This window comes from Danio aesculapii, chromosome 6 (assembly GCF_903798145.1).
Source record: "Danio aesculapii chromosome 6, fDanAes4.1, whole genome shotgun sequence".
NCBI lineage: Eukaryota > Metazoa > Chordata > Actinopteri > Cypriniformes > Danionidae > Danio > Danio aesculapii.
The window spans coordinates 60500332-60518119 of NC_079440.1; the positions used below are offsets into that span (position 1 = coordinate 60500332).

The 17788-nt window shown below is 35.4% G+C and overlaps 1 protein-coding gene across 7 annotated transcripts in view; it reads right to left on the reverse strand.

Annotated features, from left to right (window-relative positions):
- Positions 1-1898: 1898 nt before the first annotated feature.
- Positions 1899-17788, reverse strand: part of tox2 (TOX high mobility group box family member 2) — a 288055-nt gene continuing 272165 nt past the window's right edge. For all 7 annotated transcript variants that reach the window (XM_056460648.1, XM_056460645.1, XM_056460644.1 and 4 more), the window contains 3 exons: positions 13141-13512; positions 7041-7177; positions 1899-3967 (listed from right to left, as the gene is read on the reverse strand). In XM_056460648.1, the coding sequence (XP_056316623.1) occupies positions 3925-3967; positions 7041-7177; positions 13141-13512 (552 nt within the window). In that variant the 3' untranslated portion in view covers positions 1899-3924. The remainder of the gene's footprint in view (positions 3968-7040; positions 7178-13140; positions 13513-17788) is intronic.

Here is a 17788-nt window from a genome sequence, read left to right on the forward strand (position 1 = left end):
ACATACCTTATGTGTAAAAACTACAGTAATTGAGTAATTTGTTTATATTACTGTTGTTGTATTACTACATGATTCAGTTGGTCAGTCGTGAACATTTGACATTATTGCAACACAGTGCTTTCCCACACTTTACCAGCAGAGGTCCTCATCGAGCTCTGATTTAGAAAGCTTCGAGTAACGAATCTTTTTCAGATACAATTGAGTCAAACGGTTCACTGGTTCAGAAAGCTTCATTTTACCATCACTAAAACTTAATACTAAGTTTGGTGAACTGAACAATTTAAATATAGTCTACAAAACCGGCAAGTTAAATACACTTAAATATGCAAGTTTTGGGAGACTCCATTACCCAATTAAATTGAGGCAACGAGTTAACTCAATTAATTTAGTTCAGTCAACTTATTAGGGTTTTTAGTGTAATAGTGCATTAATTTTACCTTTTATAAGCACACTTGATAAAAACAGTCTGCAGACACGGACACATTTCATTTAACAGTTTGGCGGGGACAATAAATAAAAAATGTCATGAGCAATTTTTGAAGGGGGCAGCACAGTGGTGCAGTGGGTAGCACAATCGCCTCAGAGCAAGAAGGTCACTGGTTCAAGCCTCGGCTGGGTGAGTTGGCGATTGTGTGTGGAGTTTGCGCCAGACCACACACCAGCTGATTGGTGCAGAGGAGACAAAAATTATGATTTGGTAATAGTTAGAAAGTCATGATGGTCAGAGCAAGTGGGCTAATTTGCAACCCAGGCTCATTCTGAAAATGTAGTCCCGAGGACGTTTCTGGAGACTGCGAAATACGTCCCGGGAGGTACGTATTTTTGCAGTTTTTGGTTTTTGCGAATTCGCGAGAGGCCACTGTGTGCGCCTTTTTGGCTTCTCGGACGTCTGCCGTGAGTGCCGTTCGCGCCCGCGCTGTTCTCGCGTGAACCCACCAGAGGCCGCTGTCGAACGAACGTCTGTCTGTCCGACTGGCTGAATGATTGACTGGGCGACCGGCCAATCGGCCGGCCGACCCACCCTCCTCCTTCTCTGAACCCAACTGATTTTACCGATTGACCCAACCAACGATTTACAAAAGCCGTCCAGAAAAAGAAAAGCCCTCCTCCATTTTTTTTTTACCACGTTTTCGGATTTTACCACATTCTCACCCTGTTATGAACCTCTGCGCTTTATTTCTTGGATTCTGTTTTAGTCTTACCTGATTTCTGGAACCGCTTTTCCCCAGACTTGAACCCGGTTGTCGTCATCGTAGTCAGCTCCTCTCTGCGTCTCGAGTCCGCCGACGCACAGACTGAGCTAACCGGACAAACTGGTTGCGGCGGGAAAGCCCTCTAAACGAAGGTAAGCGGTCAGCTGGCGAGTGCTAAAAGGAACGGCGTCATACCGCACCACAGCGTTCGCTTAAAAAGCGAAATGCAGCCATACGTACCTCCGGCTACATAATTCGCGGTCTCCAGAAACGTCCTTGGGACTACGTTTTCAGAATGAGCCTGGGTTGCAAATTTGTCCAGGACACCAGGGTTAATCCCCTACTCTTTTTCGAAGGACATCCTGGGATTTTTCAGGACCTCAGTTTAACGTCTTACCTGAAAGACAGCACTCACTGAGCAGTCCCCTACACTATACTGGGGCGTTAGGACCCACACGGACCGCAGGTTGAGCGTCCCCTGCTGGCCTCACTAACACTACTTTCATCAGCAATCTAGTTTTCCCATGTGGTCTCCCATCCAGGTACTGACCAGTCTCAGCTCTGCTTAGCTTTAGAGGGTAACCATGTGAGAGTTGCAGAGAGCTACAGTAGCTGCAGGCTTAATTAATGACACATAAGCGTGTGTTGTAGAATAAAAAAGACCCAATGACAAATATCTCATTTAACGTTTTTATTAAGGACAAAATGAAACAAAAAGGCATAGTGACACAAAATGACCTGGCTGGCAAGGAAAGAAAAAAACCAGCATTCAAAAAGTAAAAATCAAAATAAAAGCAATTGTCATCATCATCATCATAATCCAAAAACAAAACAATAGATTTCAAATATTGTAGTTATAAGCAAAACTCGATCTCATTTTGTTCATAAATAGAAACCTGTTAAACATTATTAAATATTAAATGATGGGCAACTCGCTGATAACGATTCTTCAAATAATTATCATTGCTGACTTTACAAATAAAATAACTACAATTGGCAGGTTTGTACACAAATTAAACGTCTTAGAAGTTATTCTTTTAATCCAACTAAAAACAGTATGCTACAGTAGAAAGGAAAAGAAAAACCGATTAAAATAAACCGTCTGACTAAATGAGCAAATGTAATTGAATTTTTCTTTTCCCGCGAAACTTAAAGATGAGATCAACACAATAGAACATCTAGCAAAAAGCTACTAGAAAACTATAGACCCACTGTTGTTTTACTGTGTGCTGTATTATCTCACATCGAGAACATTATAGTTCACCTTTACATGTTATAATGGTGGATTTAACATCAGTCAAGATCAGGCAAAAAGAAATGACTTGGGCTTTAAATCATGTACTGCGTTGGGTTCAAAACAAACTCTGCGCAAGTACGACGGGAACAAAACGCGTTCTGTGTTTGGTGCAATATCTGTGTTGCCACAAGGGGCACTATAGCAGAAAATCTACAGTCGGTGGAGTAAAATACTAAAGAGATTTAGTGAATGATCAGTTAAACATTGACTTTATGGCACAAACATTTGGAAATTGTGTTTGGAAACCAAGCGTTCGCATCTGCGTACTTGCGTAATGTATATTTCGAACCTTTGACCTGGAACATTCATGCTTTTATATCACGTTTTACAACCTGAGAGTGAATCAAATATGTTGATCAAATCACATGAGCGCTCTTCGATCTCAAAGTCAAGCAGGAATCAAGAATCAAAATGGGGAGCCTAAATGGAGAGCCAGGTCACGCAGTCAAGTCATGCTTTTTGCCGTAGATCTTTTTTTTTTTTTTTTTTTTTTGGGGAAATCACACCAGTGAGTTTAATGCAAGATTGTGTACGTGTGGAAACACTCTTCTGATATCACCTGCACAGGCTGTTCAGTTACACAACGCACAAATACACTCACACGCACGCTCATTCATTCACACCGGCACGCATTCACAAAATACCATTTAAAATACAAATCAATGAATCATATTAAAGAAGAAAAAAATATCTGGACTTCATCTTCCCAATTTGACCCCCCCGCCCCGAAAAAAAGTGATATTTACAATCACACTGTGACAGATCAACAAAGACCTACAGTACGCGGGTCTTTAAAATTACAAAAAAAGAAGTCGTATTTACCAATTGGTTTTTTCCATTCATGTTTTTTTGTGTTTTTATTTTTTGCCTAAAGTTCACAGATTCACATCAGTGTACTGATTCGCCTTCAGAAGAGTATTTTCTCGAAAGTAAAGAAGAAGCGCTATGTTGCAAGCAGGAAATAAATAAAAAAGTACAACATCATCATCATCATCAGAAAAAAAAAAAATAAAATGAGACAAGGAGAAAAGTAACTGAGAAAACTACGAGGAGAGTTGTTCCTCTGTTTTAGTTAAAGCTCATTTGCCCTGAGGGCCAGTTTTAATGGTAGTTTGCTTTATTTTTTTCCGTTATATACATCTTTTTTTTTTTGTTGTTGTTTTCTTTTAGGTTTATTCAGAGACGGGGTGAGCGCTCTCTGAGGTCTCTGGCGGAGAGAGGCCTGTACATTTTTAAGTGCTTGGCAAAAATGAAAGGATCACTAGTAGTCTTCAGAACGCGTACACACACACATCCTTCTAAAAACGAATGCAAAAATGACACTGAGGGAAACTGATGATGTCTGGGGAGGGTGGAGAAGTGGTGGTGGTGGTGGTTTTAGGGACTCCCTGGCGTTGTTTCATCTTTTTCTCTTTCTGTTCTCCTTGTGTTGCTTCAAGTGAGGTAGAGTGGCTTATCCCTGCCTATCATACTGCCACTGCCAAACAATGAGAAACAAATGAGCATCGGGAAAACGGTAACAGACAAATATTTATAGAAAAACGTGCAAAAGTTCTTAAGAGCATTTCCAATGCAAAAAGTAAGAATTAGATCACTATTTCATGAGCCTGATGTCACTTTGTACCAAATCTCAAACAAATCTGATGTAGAAAAACATGCTGCTAATTAAAAATATAACTGAAAATGTGTCCCCATCATAAGACTATATTGCACTCCATTCATTTAACGTTTTAACTTTAATTTAAGGTAACTATAACTTTTCATTAATCATGTTTCATAAATCATCATTTGTTGCAAATAACCAGATTTTTTTTTTTGCAAATAAACTCAATGCACAACATAAAAACCCACATGATTTATGAAAACATTTTTATTTTTTGTTTTGTAAATTAACTCTTCACATGGAGTTGTTTAGACCAGCGCTTCCTTTTTTCCCAGGAAACCCTTAATTTACCATTCAATATCCTTAAAAGATCCCCCTCTGGCATAATGTTCTTTTTATTTTATTTATTTTTTAATGTACATTTAAAATTTGCAATACTGCATAAACACTTTGTCTAACTTCTGCTTTTTTCCTCTGAAAAAAAGGAAGAAATATTATGTCAATTTGTACCAAATCTCAACCAAACCTGATGCAGAAAACATTCAATCTTTTAACTTTAAAATAACTATAACTTTTCATGAATAACGTTTCACAAATCTTCATAAATCAATATTTGCAATTTTTTTTTTTCCAATTAATCTCTTCAATGCACAAAAAAAAAAAAACCTGATTCATGAAAACATTTTTTTTTGCAAATAAACTCTGTAGATGGAGTTGTTCAGACCAGTGGTTCCTAACCTTTTTTCCCAGGAAAATAAAAAACTACAATTTTTTTAGAATCCACGTTTAATATTTGCAATATTGCATGAAAGCTCAGTCAAACTTTAGCTTTTTCTGAAAAAAAGTGAGAAATATGATGTCACTTTGTACCAAATCGCAAACAAATTTGTTGTAAAAAAATCTATACATACGTGAAAAAGTGTCACCATCATAAGGCTCTATTTCACTCCATTCAATCTTTTTCAGGTTTACCAAGTGACTTTAGAGGAATTGAAAAATGATCATAAATCAGTAATTTTTTATTAATTTCTTTTCCGTAAAATTAACTGTTCAATGCACAATAAGAAAACATGATTTATGAAAATAATTTTTGTTTTGCAAATGAACTCTTCACATCACACTGATGTCACTTTGTACCAAATCTCAACCAAATCTGATGTATAAAAATAAAGATATTGTCCAAAATGTCAGAGCTGCTCACTTCACATGTTACAAAGTGTCACCATCACCAGACTCTATTGCACTCCATTCATTCAATCTTTTTCAGATTTATCATGTGACCTTAGAACAGGCATGGGTAAACTCGATCCTCGAGGGCCGGTGTCCCTGCAGAGTTTTGCTCCAACACTAATCAAACACACCTGAACACCCTAATTAGTGTCTTCAAGATCACTAGAAAGCTACAAGCAGGTGTGTTTGATTAGGGTTGGAGCAAAACTATGCAGGGACACCGGCCCTCCAGGATCGAGTTTGCCCATCCCTGCCTTAGAACAATTGAAAAATCATCATAAATCAATATATTTTTTTAATTATTTCCCTTTTCCTGAAAATGAACTCTTCAATGCACAATTTACAATAACATGATTTATAAAAACTAATTTAGTTTTGCAAATGAGCTCTTCACATGGAGTATTCTCTGAACCTAATGTCGCCTTGTACCAAATCTCAACCAAATCTGATGTATAAAAATAAAGATATTATGCAAAATGTCAGAGCTGCTCATTAAAACTCTTAAAAAAAAACTCGCAAATGTTTGTCATTTTTTTTTAAGAACGCATTCATGTTTGGTTGAATTTTTGCAATCGTGCGCAAAAGCTCAGTCTAACGTGAGCTCCCGTCTGATCCATTTTATGGTGTGAACAAACACTGCAGACACACTGAATAAAAATGCTAATCCACTTTCTGACAGTAGGTGGAGCTCATAGAAAGGCAGAAATGCTGTAAGACAGTGTTTCCCAACCCTGTTCCTGAAGGCACACCAACAGTATACATTTTAAACCTCTCCCTAATCAAACACACCTGAATCACCTAATTAGAACATAAGAAGAGACTCCAAAACCTGAGGTTAATGGGTCAGAAAAGGGAGACATCCAAAATATGTACTGTTGGTGTGCCTCCAGGAACAGGGTTGGGAAACACTGCTGTAAGAAAATTGAAAAGGAATTTACCTGAGGTTTTTCAAATATTTGTAATTAAATAGACTTTTAATGATTAGATATATGATATATAAATGATATATATAAATATATATATATATATATATATACATATATATATATATACATATATATACATATACATTCAACAGATACTGATTATGTTTTTACAGTTAATAATATAATAATAATTATATATATATATATATATATATATACATATATATATATATGTATATATATATATATATATGTATATATATATATATGTATACATATATATATATATATGTATACATATATATATATATATATATATATATATAATTATATTATATTATTAACTGTAAAAACATAATCAGTATCTGTTGAATTCATCAAATACAATACAATGATATATCATTAATATTTAAAGCAAGCCCCAGGTTAGGATCCACTGATTCAGACTACAGTTTTGATATTATTATTACTGCTGTTGCTTTAAAAGCAGAATAAAAACTAAATATTCACTTGTGTGTTGCACATATAAAAGTCACACAGATTTAGAATGACATGAGGGTGAATAAATAATGGCAGAATTTTGAAACTGCTCTTTTAACATTGTTATTTTATGTGCATTATTTTTTGGCATTGCATTGATATATTACACAATAAATAATTCATGCGGCACAGCTCTGAAACCACACATGCTGCATGCACACAAGTCCCCTGATGCTGTGCCAAATGTCTCATGGGACAAACACGGTTAACACTGCAACAAACAAACACACACACACACACGCATTGTTTACCTGCAGTGGTTTCCGCCACATTCCCGGTTGCAGTATTCGCTGTCCCAGTCTGGGTTTTGACCCCCGGGGTTTGGGGCCCCTGGAGACTGAGACCCTCCCACACTCTTCTGGTACTCGGACTGTAAGTGAGAGAATCCCTGAGAGAAAGAAAGAGAGCGAGAGAGAATACACATGCATCATTAGTATTTTTAGACGAAAAAAATGTAATGCTTAGTTGCATGAATGCTTATTTAAAGGCAATACAAGTGTGTGGCACTGATGTACAGGTCAAAAACGAAATAAAATGTCAGCTTTATTTTTATTTTCTATACCTTTAAATAATATATAAGTAATATATACAGCTGAAGTCAGAATTATTCGCCCTCCTGTGATTTTTTTTATTTCTTTTTCCCAATATTTTCCCACATATTTCCCAAATGATGTTTAACAGCGCAAGGATTTTTTCACAGTATTTCCTATAATATTTTTTCTTCTGGAGACAGCCTTATTTGTTTTATTTTGGCTAGAATAAAAGCAGTTGGCGACGCAGTGGCGCAGTAGGTAGTGCTGTCACCTCATAGCAAGAAGGTCGCTGGTTCAAGCCTTGGCTGGGTCAGTTGTTTCTGTGTGGAGTTTGCATGCTCTCCCTGCGTTCGCGTGGGTTTCCTCCGGGTGCTCCGGTTTCCCCCACAGTCCAAAGAGATGCGGTCCAGGTGAATTGGGTAGGCTAAATTGTCCATAGTGTATGGGTGTGTGTGCTAATGAGTGTGTATGTGTGTTTCACAGTGATGGGTTGCGGCTGGAAGGGTGCATTAAAACATATGCTGGATAAGTTGGTGGTTCATTCCGCTGTGGTGACCCCAGATTAATAAAGGGACTAAGCCGAAAAGAAAACGAATGAATGAATAAAAGCAGTTTTAAATTGTTATGAACTATTTTAAGGTCAATATTATTAGCCCCCTCAAGCAATATTTTTGGCTACAGAATACATTTTGCTATAGATTGCCTACAGAACAAACACTGGATTTAACCCATTTGACAGCAAGAAGTCCTATCATTCCAAGCAAAATCAAATTTAGCTTCATCATATGATCTTTATTAATATTAAGTATGGATAAATATGTCTGATGTTTACATTTTTACATGCTGAATGATTATGGTGCATTATTTCACATACAGTTGAAGTCAGAATTATTCGCCCCCCTTTGTTTAACAGATTCAGGAAATTTTCACAGTATGTCTGATAATATTTTTTCTTCTGGAGAAAGTCTTATCTGTTTTATTTTGGCTAGAATAAAAGCAGTTTTTAATTTTTTAAAAGCCATTTTAAGGTCAATATTATTAGCTCCTTTAAGCTATTTTTTTCGACTGTCTGCAGAACAAACCATCATTATACAATAACTTGCCTAATTACCCTAACCTGCCTAGTTAACCTAATTAACCTAGTTAAGCCTTTAAAAGTCACTTTAAGCTGTATAGAAGTGTCTTGAAGAATATCTAGTCTAATATTATTTACTGTCATCATGACAAAGATAAAATAAATCAGTTATTAGAGATGAGTTATTAAAACTATTATGATTAGAAATGTGCTGATAAAATCTTCTCCTCGTTAAACAGAAATTGGGGAAAAAATAAACAGGGGGGCTAATAATTCTGACTTTAACTGTATATTTTAACATTTAATTTACCCAAATGCTTTGAAGTATTAAAGCACACACTGTTATTGCATTTAGCATGCTTTCTGTGTATCTAAAATAACCTTTGTACATTTTATACTTGATGCACATACCAAAACAAGTTGTCTCATCTTTTACCCTTGACATACTGTACTTGCTTCAAACATTACATAAAAAGCCCCGAATTTCAAGTAGAAAGGTGTATATAAAGCTGCTTAAGCATTTAAAAAGCATTCGACCAAGTGCACTGACAGGATTTGTTTATTTTACTTTTAAAGAACTAATATTTTCCGTTATTGCTTGTCTACAGGAAGGTGCTAAACACTGAAAATCAGACCTTTCACTTCACACACAGCATCTTCTGATAAAGACAACACCTCTAAAACAACACATCCTCCACCCCGTTTCTCACTTCAACGCATTTCACCTCACGCTGCAACTGCTACACGCACGCTTCTGATGACCTGCGCCTTTTTCCAACTTTGTTTAGTAACATTCTGCCACTAATATTTGTTCTAGATAAGATTCTGAACAATAACTAATGTCTTAATCTAAAAATGTAGGAATTATATTACAAGTTTGTCTGAATTTATACATTTTTTCATTGTAAATTAGTAAGCTTTAAAGCTCACAGTAAGATACTCCAATACTGCCTTTCTTAACATAGCACATACAGTAGGTTAAAATATGAAAGGGCATTTAAAGTAATGAAATAATTCACAGTAAATCTGCCAGGCAAAGGGATATTTTATAGCATATTAAAAGGCTTTATTTGAGGATCACAGTTTGGGCCCCAAAAATTCTCACCTGAAATAGTTTTTCTTTGCCAAACCACTAAGTTTAAGTATGTTGCTTATTAAACGCAGTACAACTGTTTACTGCATTCACTGGAGTGTGCACTGTAGTATGTGTAGTAATACAAGTATGCAAAAGAGTGTGCAAACAACAAAAAATATAAAGAGTGAGATTTTAGTATGCCACCTCATATTTAATGAGAAAATGACTCATTTTAGGAAAAAAAATGCATTTAGAAAATGTCATTTGGTGCATTGCATTACTGGTGTACATTAACCAGTGCATGAATGCATTCACAGATATTTTACGCTATTTAAATCATACACCAATAATCTGTTCACAGCATACACTGAACTAAGCATTGTAGCATGTATAGAAATAAGTGCATGCAACACAGCATGCATACAATAATATCTGTAAAGAAAGAGATTCTAGTACGGTAGCTCGCATTTAAATGAGAAAATGACTCATTTTAGGGAAAAAAATGCATTTAGAAAATGTCATTTGGTGCATTGCATTACTGGTGTACATCCACTAGTGTATTGATGCATTCAGATATTTTAGATGCTATTTAAATCACATACTATAGAACTGTTTACTTCATACTCCATACATATGCATTGTAGCATGTATAGTAATAAGATATGCACAAGAGTATGCATACAACAATAACTATACAGAGGGGGATTTTATTATGCTGCCTCATATTTAAACGAGCAAATGACTAATTTTAAGGGAACAAATGCACTCAGAAAATGTCATTTGGTGCATTGCATTACTGGTTTACATTAACCAGTGCATGAATGCATTCACAGATATTTTATGCTATTTAAATCATACACTAAAAATCTGTTTACATCATACACTGAAGTAAGCATTGTAGCATGTATAAAAATAAGTGCATGCAACACAGCATGCATACGATAATATCTGTAAAGAAAGAGATTCTAGTACGGTAGCTCACATTTAAATGAGAAAATGACTCATTTTAGGGAAAAAAATAAATTTAGAACATTAAATTTGGTGCATTGCATTATTGGTGTACATTAATCAGTGCATTACTGCATTAAGATATTTTAGACGCTATTTAAATCATATACTATAAAACTGTTTGCTTCATGCATTGCAGCATCTATAGTAATAAGATTAGCCCATGAGTATGCCTACAACAATAACTATACAGAGGGGGGTTTTAGTATGCTGCCTCATATTTAAATGAGCAAATTACTAAAAAAAAAAAGCATTTAAAAAATGAAATTCGATACACTGCATTACTGGTGTACGATGCTTAAATGAGTAAAGCAATATTTAAATGAGGAAATTACTAATTTTAAGGGAAAAAATGCATTCAGAAAATTACATTTGGTGCATTGCATCAATGGTGTACAATAATATCTCTAAAAAGCAGATTATAGTACGCTCCCTTGTGTTTAAATGAAGAAATGAGTTATTTTAGGGAAAAATGCATTCAGAAAATTACACTTGGTGCATTGCATTACTGGTGTACTTTAACTAGTGCATTAATGCTATCGAATATTTTAAACGCTTTTTAAATCATACACAATAAAATAGGTCTAGTCCAACAGTTTACTCCATACTCCATACATATTGCTGCACAATAAGATACGCTCAATAATATGCATACAACAATAACTATACAGAGGGGGTATTTTAGTATGCTGCCTCATATTTAAATGAGCAAATCAATCAAAAAAGCATTCAGAAAAAGAAATTCAATGCAATTTATTATTGGTATATAATGTTTAAATGAGTTCAGCAATATTTAAATGAAGAAATTACTAATTTTAAGAGAAAAAATGCATTCAGAAAATTACATTTGGTGCATTGTTTTACCGGTGTACAATAATAACTTTAAAAAAGGAGATTATAGTACGCTAGCTTGTATTTAAATGAGGAAATGAGTCATTTTATGGCAAAAATGCATTCAGAAAATTCAATTTGGTGCATTGCATTACTGGTGTACATCAACTCATCCATTAATGTATTCAACATTAAAAAACAGTTTACTCTATACACTGGACTATGCACTGTAGTACATATAGTAATACAATTACTATAAACAAAGCAAAAGAGTATGCATACAATAATAACTATAGAGAGAGGGATTTTAGTATGCCACCTAATATTTAAATGAGAAAATTACTCATTTTAGAGGGGAAAATGCATTCAGAAAATTTAATTTTGTGCATTGCATTACTTCTGTACATTAACAAGTGCATTAATGCATTCAGAAATATTGGAAACTCTTTAAATTAAACAATATATTTGGTGCATTGCATTACCTGTGTGCATTAATAAGCGCATTATTGCATTCAGAAATTTTAGACTGTTTAAATCATACACTATATTTGGTGCATTGCATTACTGGTGTGCATGAACTAGTGCATTAATGCATTCAGATATTGTAGACTCTTTAAATCATACAATATATTTGGTGCATTGCATTACTTGTGTGCATTAATAAGTGCATTAATGCATTCAGAAATTTTAGACTCTTTAAATCATACACTATATTTGGTGCATTGCATTACTGATGTGCATAAACTAGTGCATTTATGCATTCAGATATTGTAGACTGTTTAAATCATACACTATATTTGGTGCATTGCATTACTGGTGTGCATTAATAAGCGCATTAATGCATTCAGATATTGTAGACTGTTTAAATCATACACTATATTTGGTGCATTGCATTACTGATGTGCATTAATAAGCGCATTAATGCATTCAGATATTGTAGACTGTTTAAATCATACACTATATTTGGTGCATTGCATTACTGATGTGCATTAATAAGCGCATTAATGCATTCAGATATTGTAGACTGTTTAAATCATACACTATATTTGGTGCATTGCATTACTGATGTGCATTAATAAGCGCATTAATGCATTCAGATATTGTAGACTGTTTAAATCATACACTATATTTGGTGCATTGCATTACTGGTGTGCATTAATAAGCGCATTACTGCAATCAGATATTGTAGACTCTTTAAATCATACACTATATTTGGTGCATTGCATTACTGGTGTGAATTAATAAGCGCATTAATGCATTCAGATATTGTAGACTCTTTAAATCATACACTATATTTGGTGCATTGCATTACTGGTGTGCATGAACTAGTGCATTAATGCATTCAGATATTGTAGAATCTTTAAATCATACACTATATTTGGTGCATTGCATTACTTGTGTGCATTAATCAGCGCATTCATGCATTCAGATATTGTAGACTCTTTAAATCATACACTATATTTGGTGCATTGCATTACTGATGTGCATTAATAAGCGCATTAATGCATTCAGATATTGTAGACTCTTTAAATCATACACTATATTTGGTGCATTGCATTACTGGTGTGCATTAATAAGCGCATTAATGCATTCAGATATTGTAGACTCTTTAAATCATACACTATATTTGGTGCATTGCATTACTAGTGTGCATGAACTAGTGCATTAATGCATTCAGATATTGTAGACTCTTTAAATCATACACTATATTTGGTGCATTGCATTACTAGTGTGCATGAACTAGTGCATTATTGCATTCAGAAATTTTAGTTGCACCCCAAATGGCACCCCAAAACAAAAGCATGCATGGTGTTTTGATGTTTACTAACCTGCTGTCCTGGGGGTGGGGAGTGCAGCGGAGCCTGGAGACTCATCTGGTGAGACTGGACCTGCTGCATCCGGATGGGCTGGTTGAGGATGGAGCCCTGGTGCAGGGAGAGCTGCTGGTGGAGCGGGGGGCTGATCTGGAAAGACGCCGGCGGGGAGGCACTGAGCGCGGGCAGCATGGCGGAGCGGGGCAGGCCGTGTCTGGGGGCTCCCGCAGCGTAACTCTGGAGGTCTGACAGCGGGAAGGGACTCGGGCCCAGGTACGGGGAGGAGGGCTGGGGCGGGACGCTGTACAGGGGCGCATTGGGGGGCATCATGTGGGATGATGGCTGACTGGATTGGGCGCTTTTGCTCTCCACCGGGTCACTGTAGGTCTGACAGAGAAAATGCACAGCGTTAAATCAGAAAAAATAGATGGAAATTACAGGTTTTTGCATTCAGAAAATTAAGTTTGGTGCATTGCATTACTGATATACATTAACTAGTGCATGCATAAGAGTATGCATACAATAATAACTTTAAAGAGGACGATTCTAGTACACTACTAGGTATTTAAATGAGGAAATGAGTCATTTTAAAGAAAAAAATGCATTTAGAAAATTTTATTTGGTGCACTGCATTACTAATGCACATCATCTAGTGTATTAATGCACTGAGAAATTTCAGATGCTGACAGCTGACTGGACCGGGCACTTTTGCGCATTTTTTTTTTTTTTTGCTAAATCTGCTTTATAGCCTAACACAATGAAAAACAGTCAACATTTATGGAATTTAATTTCAAATATACACTATCTGACATAAGTCTTGTGGCCTATTCAAGTTTTAGGAACAACAAATAATAACTTGACTTCTAGTTGATTATTTGGTATCAGAAGTGGCTTATATGAAAGGTAAAGGCCTCTAGATGACGTTTATTTGAGCACAATAAAATATGATCATGTCTTGATTTTGAATGATTTCATTAGGACAGTAAGGTCTGACTTTGCTTAGACTAAAGTCTTGTGACTGAACCTTCAATAATGTCCAGTATAGAATATGTGGTCATGCTGCAGTAGAAACAGAATGAATATTGTGTCTGACTCCATCATGAGCTTGGAGGACTGCATCCATACATCTCTGCAATGACTCAAATCACTGATTAATAAAGTCATCTGGAATGGCAAAGAAAGCCTTCTTGCAGGACTCCCAGAGTTCATCAAGATCCTTAGTATTCATCTTCAACGCCTCCTCCTCCATCTAACCCCGGAAATGCTCAATAATGTTCATGTCTGGTGACTGGGCTGGCCAATCCTGGAGCACCTTGACCTTCTTTGCTTTCAGGAGCTTTGATGTGGAGGCTGAAGTATGAGAAGGAGCGCTATCCTGCTGGCGAATTTGCCCTCTCCTGTGGTTTGTAATGTAATGGGCAGCACAAATGTCTTGATACCTCAGGCTGTTGATGTTGATCATCCACTCTTCAGATCTTTCGCATGCCCCCATACTGAATGTAACCCCAAACCATGATTTCCCCTTCACCAAACTTGACTGATTTCTATGAGAATCTTGGCTCCATGCTGGTTCCAGTAGGTCTTCTGCAGTATTGGTGATAATTGGGATGCAGATCAACAGATGATTCATCAGAAAAATCCACCTTCTGACACTTTTCCAAATGATCAACTAGAAGTCAAGTTATTATTCGCTGCTCTTACAACGTGAATTGACGACGACACTTTTGTCAGGGTGTATGAACATATTGAGCAAATACTTAAATATTACAAATAAAGTTATTCTTTTTGCATATGTGAAAAAAGTTGAATGTTTAATACTGCAATAGCTGATGCACATCATACATGTGTGAAAATAAAATTGACATTAAAATATTCACACTTATATAGTTTCATAGCCAATTTTACAGTATTATTACACCTAAACACCTACTGAGCACAAAACAAGTAACATCTCTTCAAAATGAATAGTAAACAAACTTCAAAACCCCTTACAAGGGTCTTAAATCATCTGCTTTAACATGTGTTCCCCTATTAAAATATAATGCATAGTTAAAAGAAACCTTGTCCCTCTTTAGGGTCCAGATAGACTTAAATGCATCATGAGCATGCAACGCTTTTATATCCCAATTGTTACTCCGAGAGACAGCAGTTTACTAGCAAAAATCCAACCTCCTGATGTTTTCCCAAGCAAAAAGATCCTCTCCGAGATTTCATTAATATCTCAAACTGTGCTCAGATCTGCAATCAAATCTGCAAACAATCTCAAAGGTTTCTCATCAGATGATTAATTACCGAGCTCTCCTTCTCTCAGACTCATTTGCATCTATTTCAATTTCTCCAGAGGGATTTTAGGAGAGGCATTGGAGGTGATGTTAGATCATTATGAATCATAAATGAGCATCGTCCTTAAAAACTGAGTGCAACTCCTAAAACGCATGTCAGATATTTAGAAAAGCACTGAGAGGGAAAAACAGTGGCCAATCGCACAAACATATCTATCGGTGATTTGTCAAATTGAGAGTGTACGTCTCAGCAGAGCATTGTTTCATTACCGTTTTACATGGAAGCAATGCATGGTAAATGGCAATATGTCTGTGAAATGTTGGTGCGTGACAGGCATCGGGTTATATTCATCATCTGTGCCTCATATATATTGAACAATGATCAACATGAAAAGATGGAGGGATGAATCTGAGTCCGAGCGAAAAGCGAACGAGAGAGCGAGCGCTGTTTGAGTGAGCACATCTGCCCCGGACATTTCCAAACATCTCTCTTTAAATTAAACAAGTCTTTGAGATTGTCCAGATCCCGAACACACATCAACACACACACACACACACACACACACACATACACACCATATGATCCACTTCAAAAGCAGCACCGAAAGGAAATGTTTTTGATAGCGCCATTAACCGCCTCATATTTCATGGAAACCTTTAAACAACATCACAAAAGAGATCTTTACTTTAGTTGTGCATGAAAAAAAGGAGTCGCTGCTAAAGAGTGCAAAAAAATAAAAGATAAACTGAAAAACCTTTAAAGAACAAAATAGTTTTAGGAAATGTTATTAGCATTTATTCAAACTTAATTTTACAATAGCAGAAATTATGCTCAAAAACTACATTACCCATGAGGCAGTGCATACATTCCACCAATCAGAGAGTAGAAGCAAACAAATTACGCCAAAAAAGAAATTAAGGTCCGCCTACTGCCTTGAATGATCATAAATATATATGAATATTTCAAAATGTTGTGTTTATATAGATACAAATAAAAACTTTAAATTAGTAGATTTATATTTATTGGTTGTTTTAGGTTTGATTGTGTCATTAGCAATGCCTGATGGGATTGTAGTTCACTCATTGAAGTCAAAGTTCAGTCTTTTATCTTTGTTTATCCCAGATTTCCCAAATTATAGTTTGTAACGTGATTCTCATTGTAGTTACGTTAGTTTATGAATTGAAACACTTTAACAAAGACTGTCTTTAAAGCCTCTACTTAATTTTAAAACAGTCATAGCAGGAATTATGCTGAAAAACTACATTACCCATCAGGCAGTGCATAAATTCCACCAATCAGAGAGTAGCAGCAAACAAATTACGCCAAAAAAGAAATTAAGGTCCGCCTACTGCCTTGAATGATCATAAATATATAAGAATATTTCAAAATGTTTTGTTTATATAGAAAAACTTTAAGTTAGTAGATTTATATTTATTGGTTGTTTTAGGTTTGATTGTGTCATTAGCAATGACTGATGGGATTGTAGTTCACTCATTGAAGTCAAAGTTCAGTCTTTTATCTTTGTTTATCCCAGATTTCCCAAATTATAGTTTGTAATATGATTCTCATTGTAGTTACGTTAGTTTATGAATTGAAACACTTTAACAAAGGCTTTCTTTAAAGCCTCTACTTAATTTTTAAAACAGTCATAGCAGAAATTATGCTGAAAAACTACATTACCCATGAGGCAGCGCATAAATTCCACCAATCAGAGAGTAGCAGCAAACAAATTACGCCAAAAAAGAAATTAAGCTCCGCCTACTGCCTTGAATGATCATAAATATATATGAATATTTCAAAATGTTTTGTTTATATAGATACAAATAAAAACTTTAAGTAGATTTATATTTATTGGTTGTTTTAGGTTTGATTGTGTCATTAGCAATGACTGATGGGTTTGTAGTTCACTCATTGAAGTCAAAGTTCAGTCCTTTATCTTTGTTTATCCCAGATTTCCATCCCGTTTCCCCTTCAAATTATAGTTTATAATATGATTCTCATCGTAGTTATGTTAGTTTATGGATTGAAACACTTTAACAAAGACTTTCTTTAAAACCTCTACTTAATTTTAAAACAATCATGTATAATAGCAGAAATTATGCTGAAAAACTACATTACCCATGAGGCTGTGCATAAATTACATCAATCAGAGAGTAGCAGCAAACAAATTACACTGAAAGAGAACTTAAGCTCCACCCACTACTTGAATTATCTTGAATATATGCATATTTACTATACACATTGTTTGTATAGATACAAATAAAAACTTTAAATTAGTAGATTTATATTTATTGGTTGTTTTAAGTTTGATTGGGTCATTAGCAATGCCTGATGGGATTGTAGTTCACTCATTGAAGTCACAAAGTTCAGTCTTTTATCC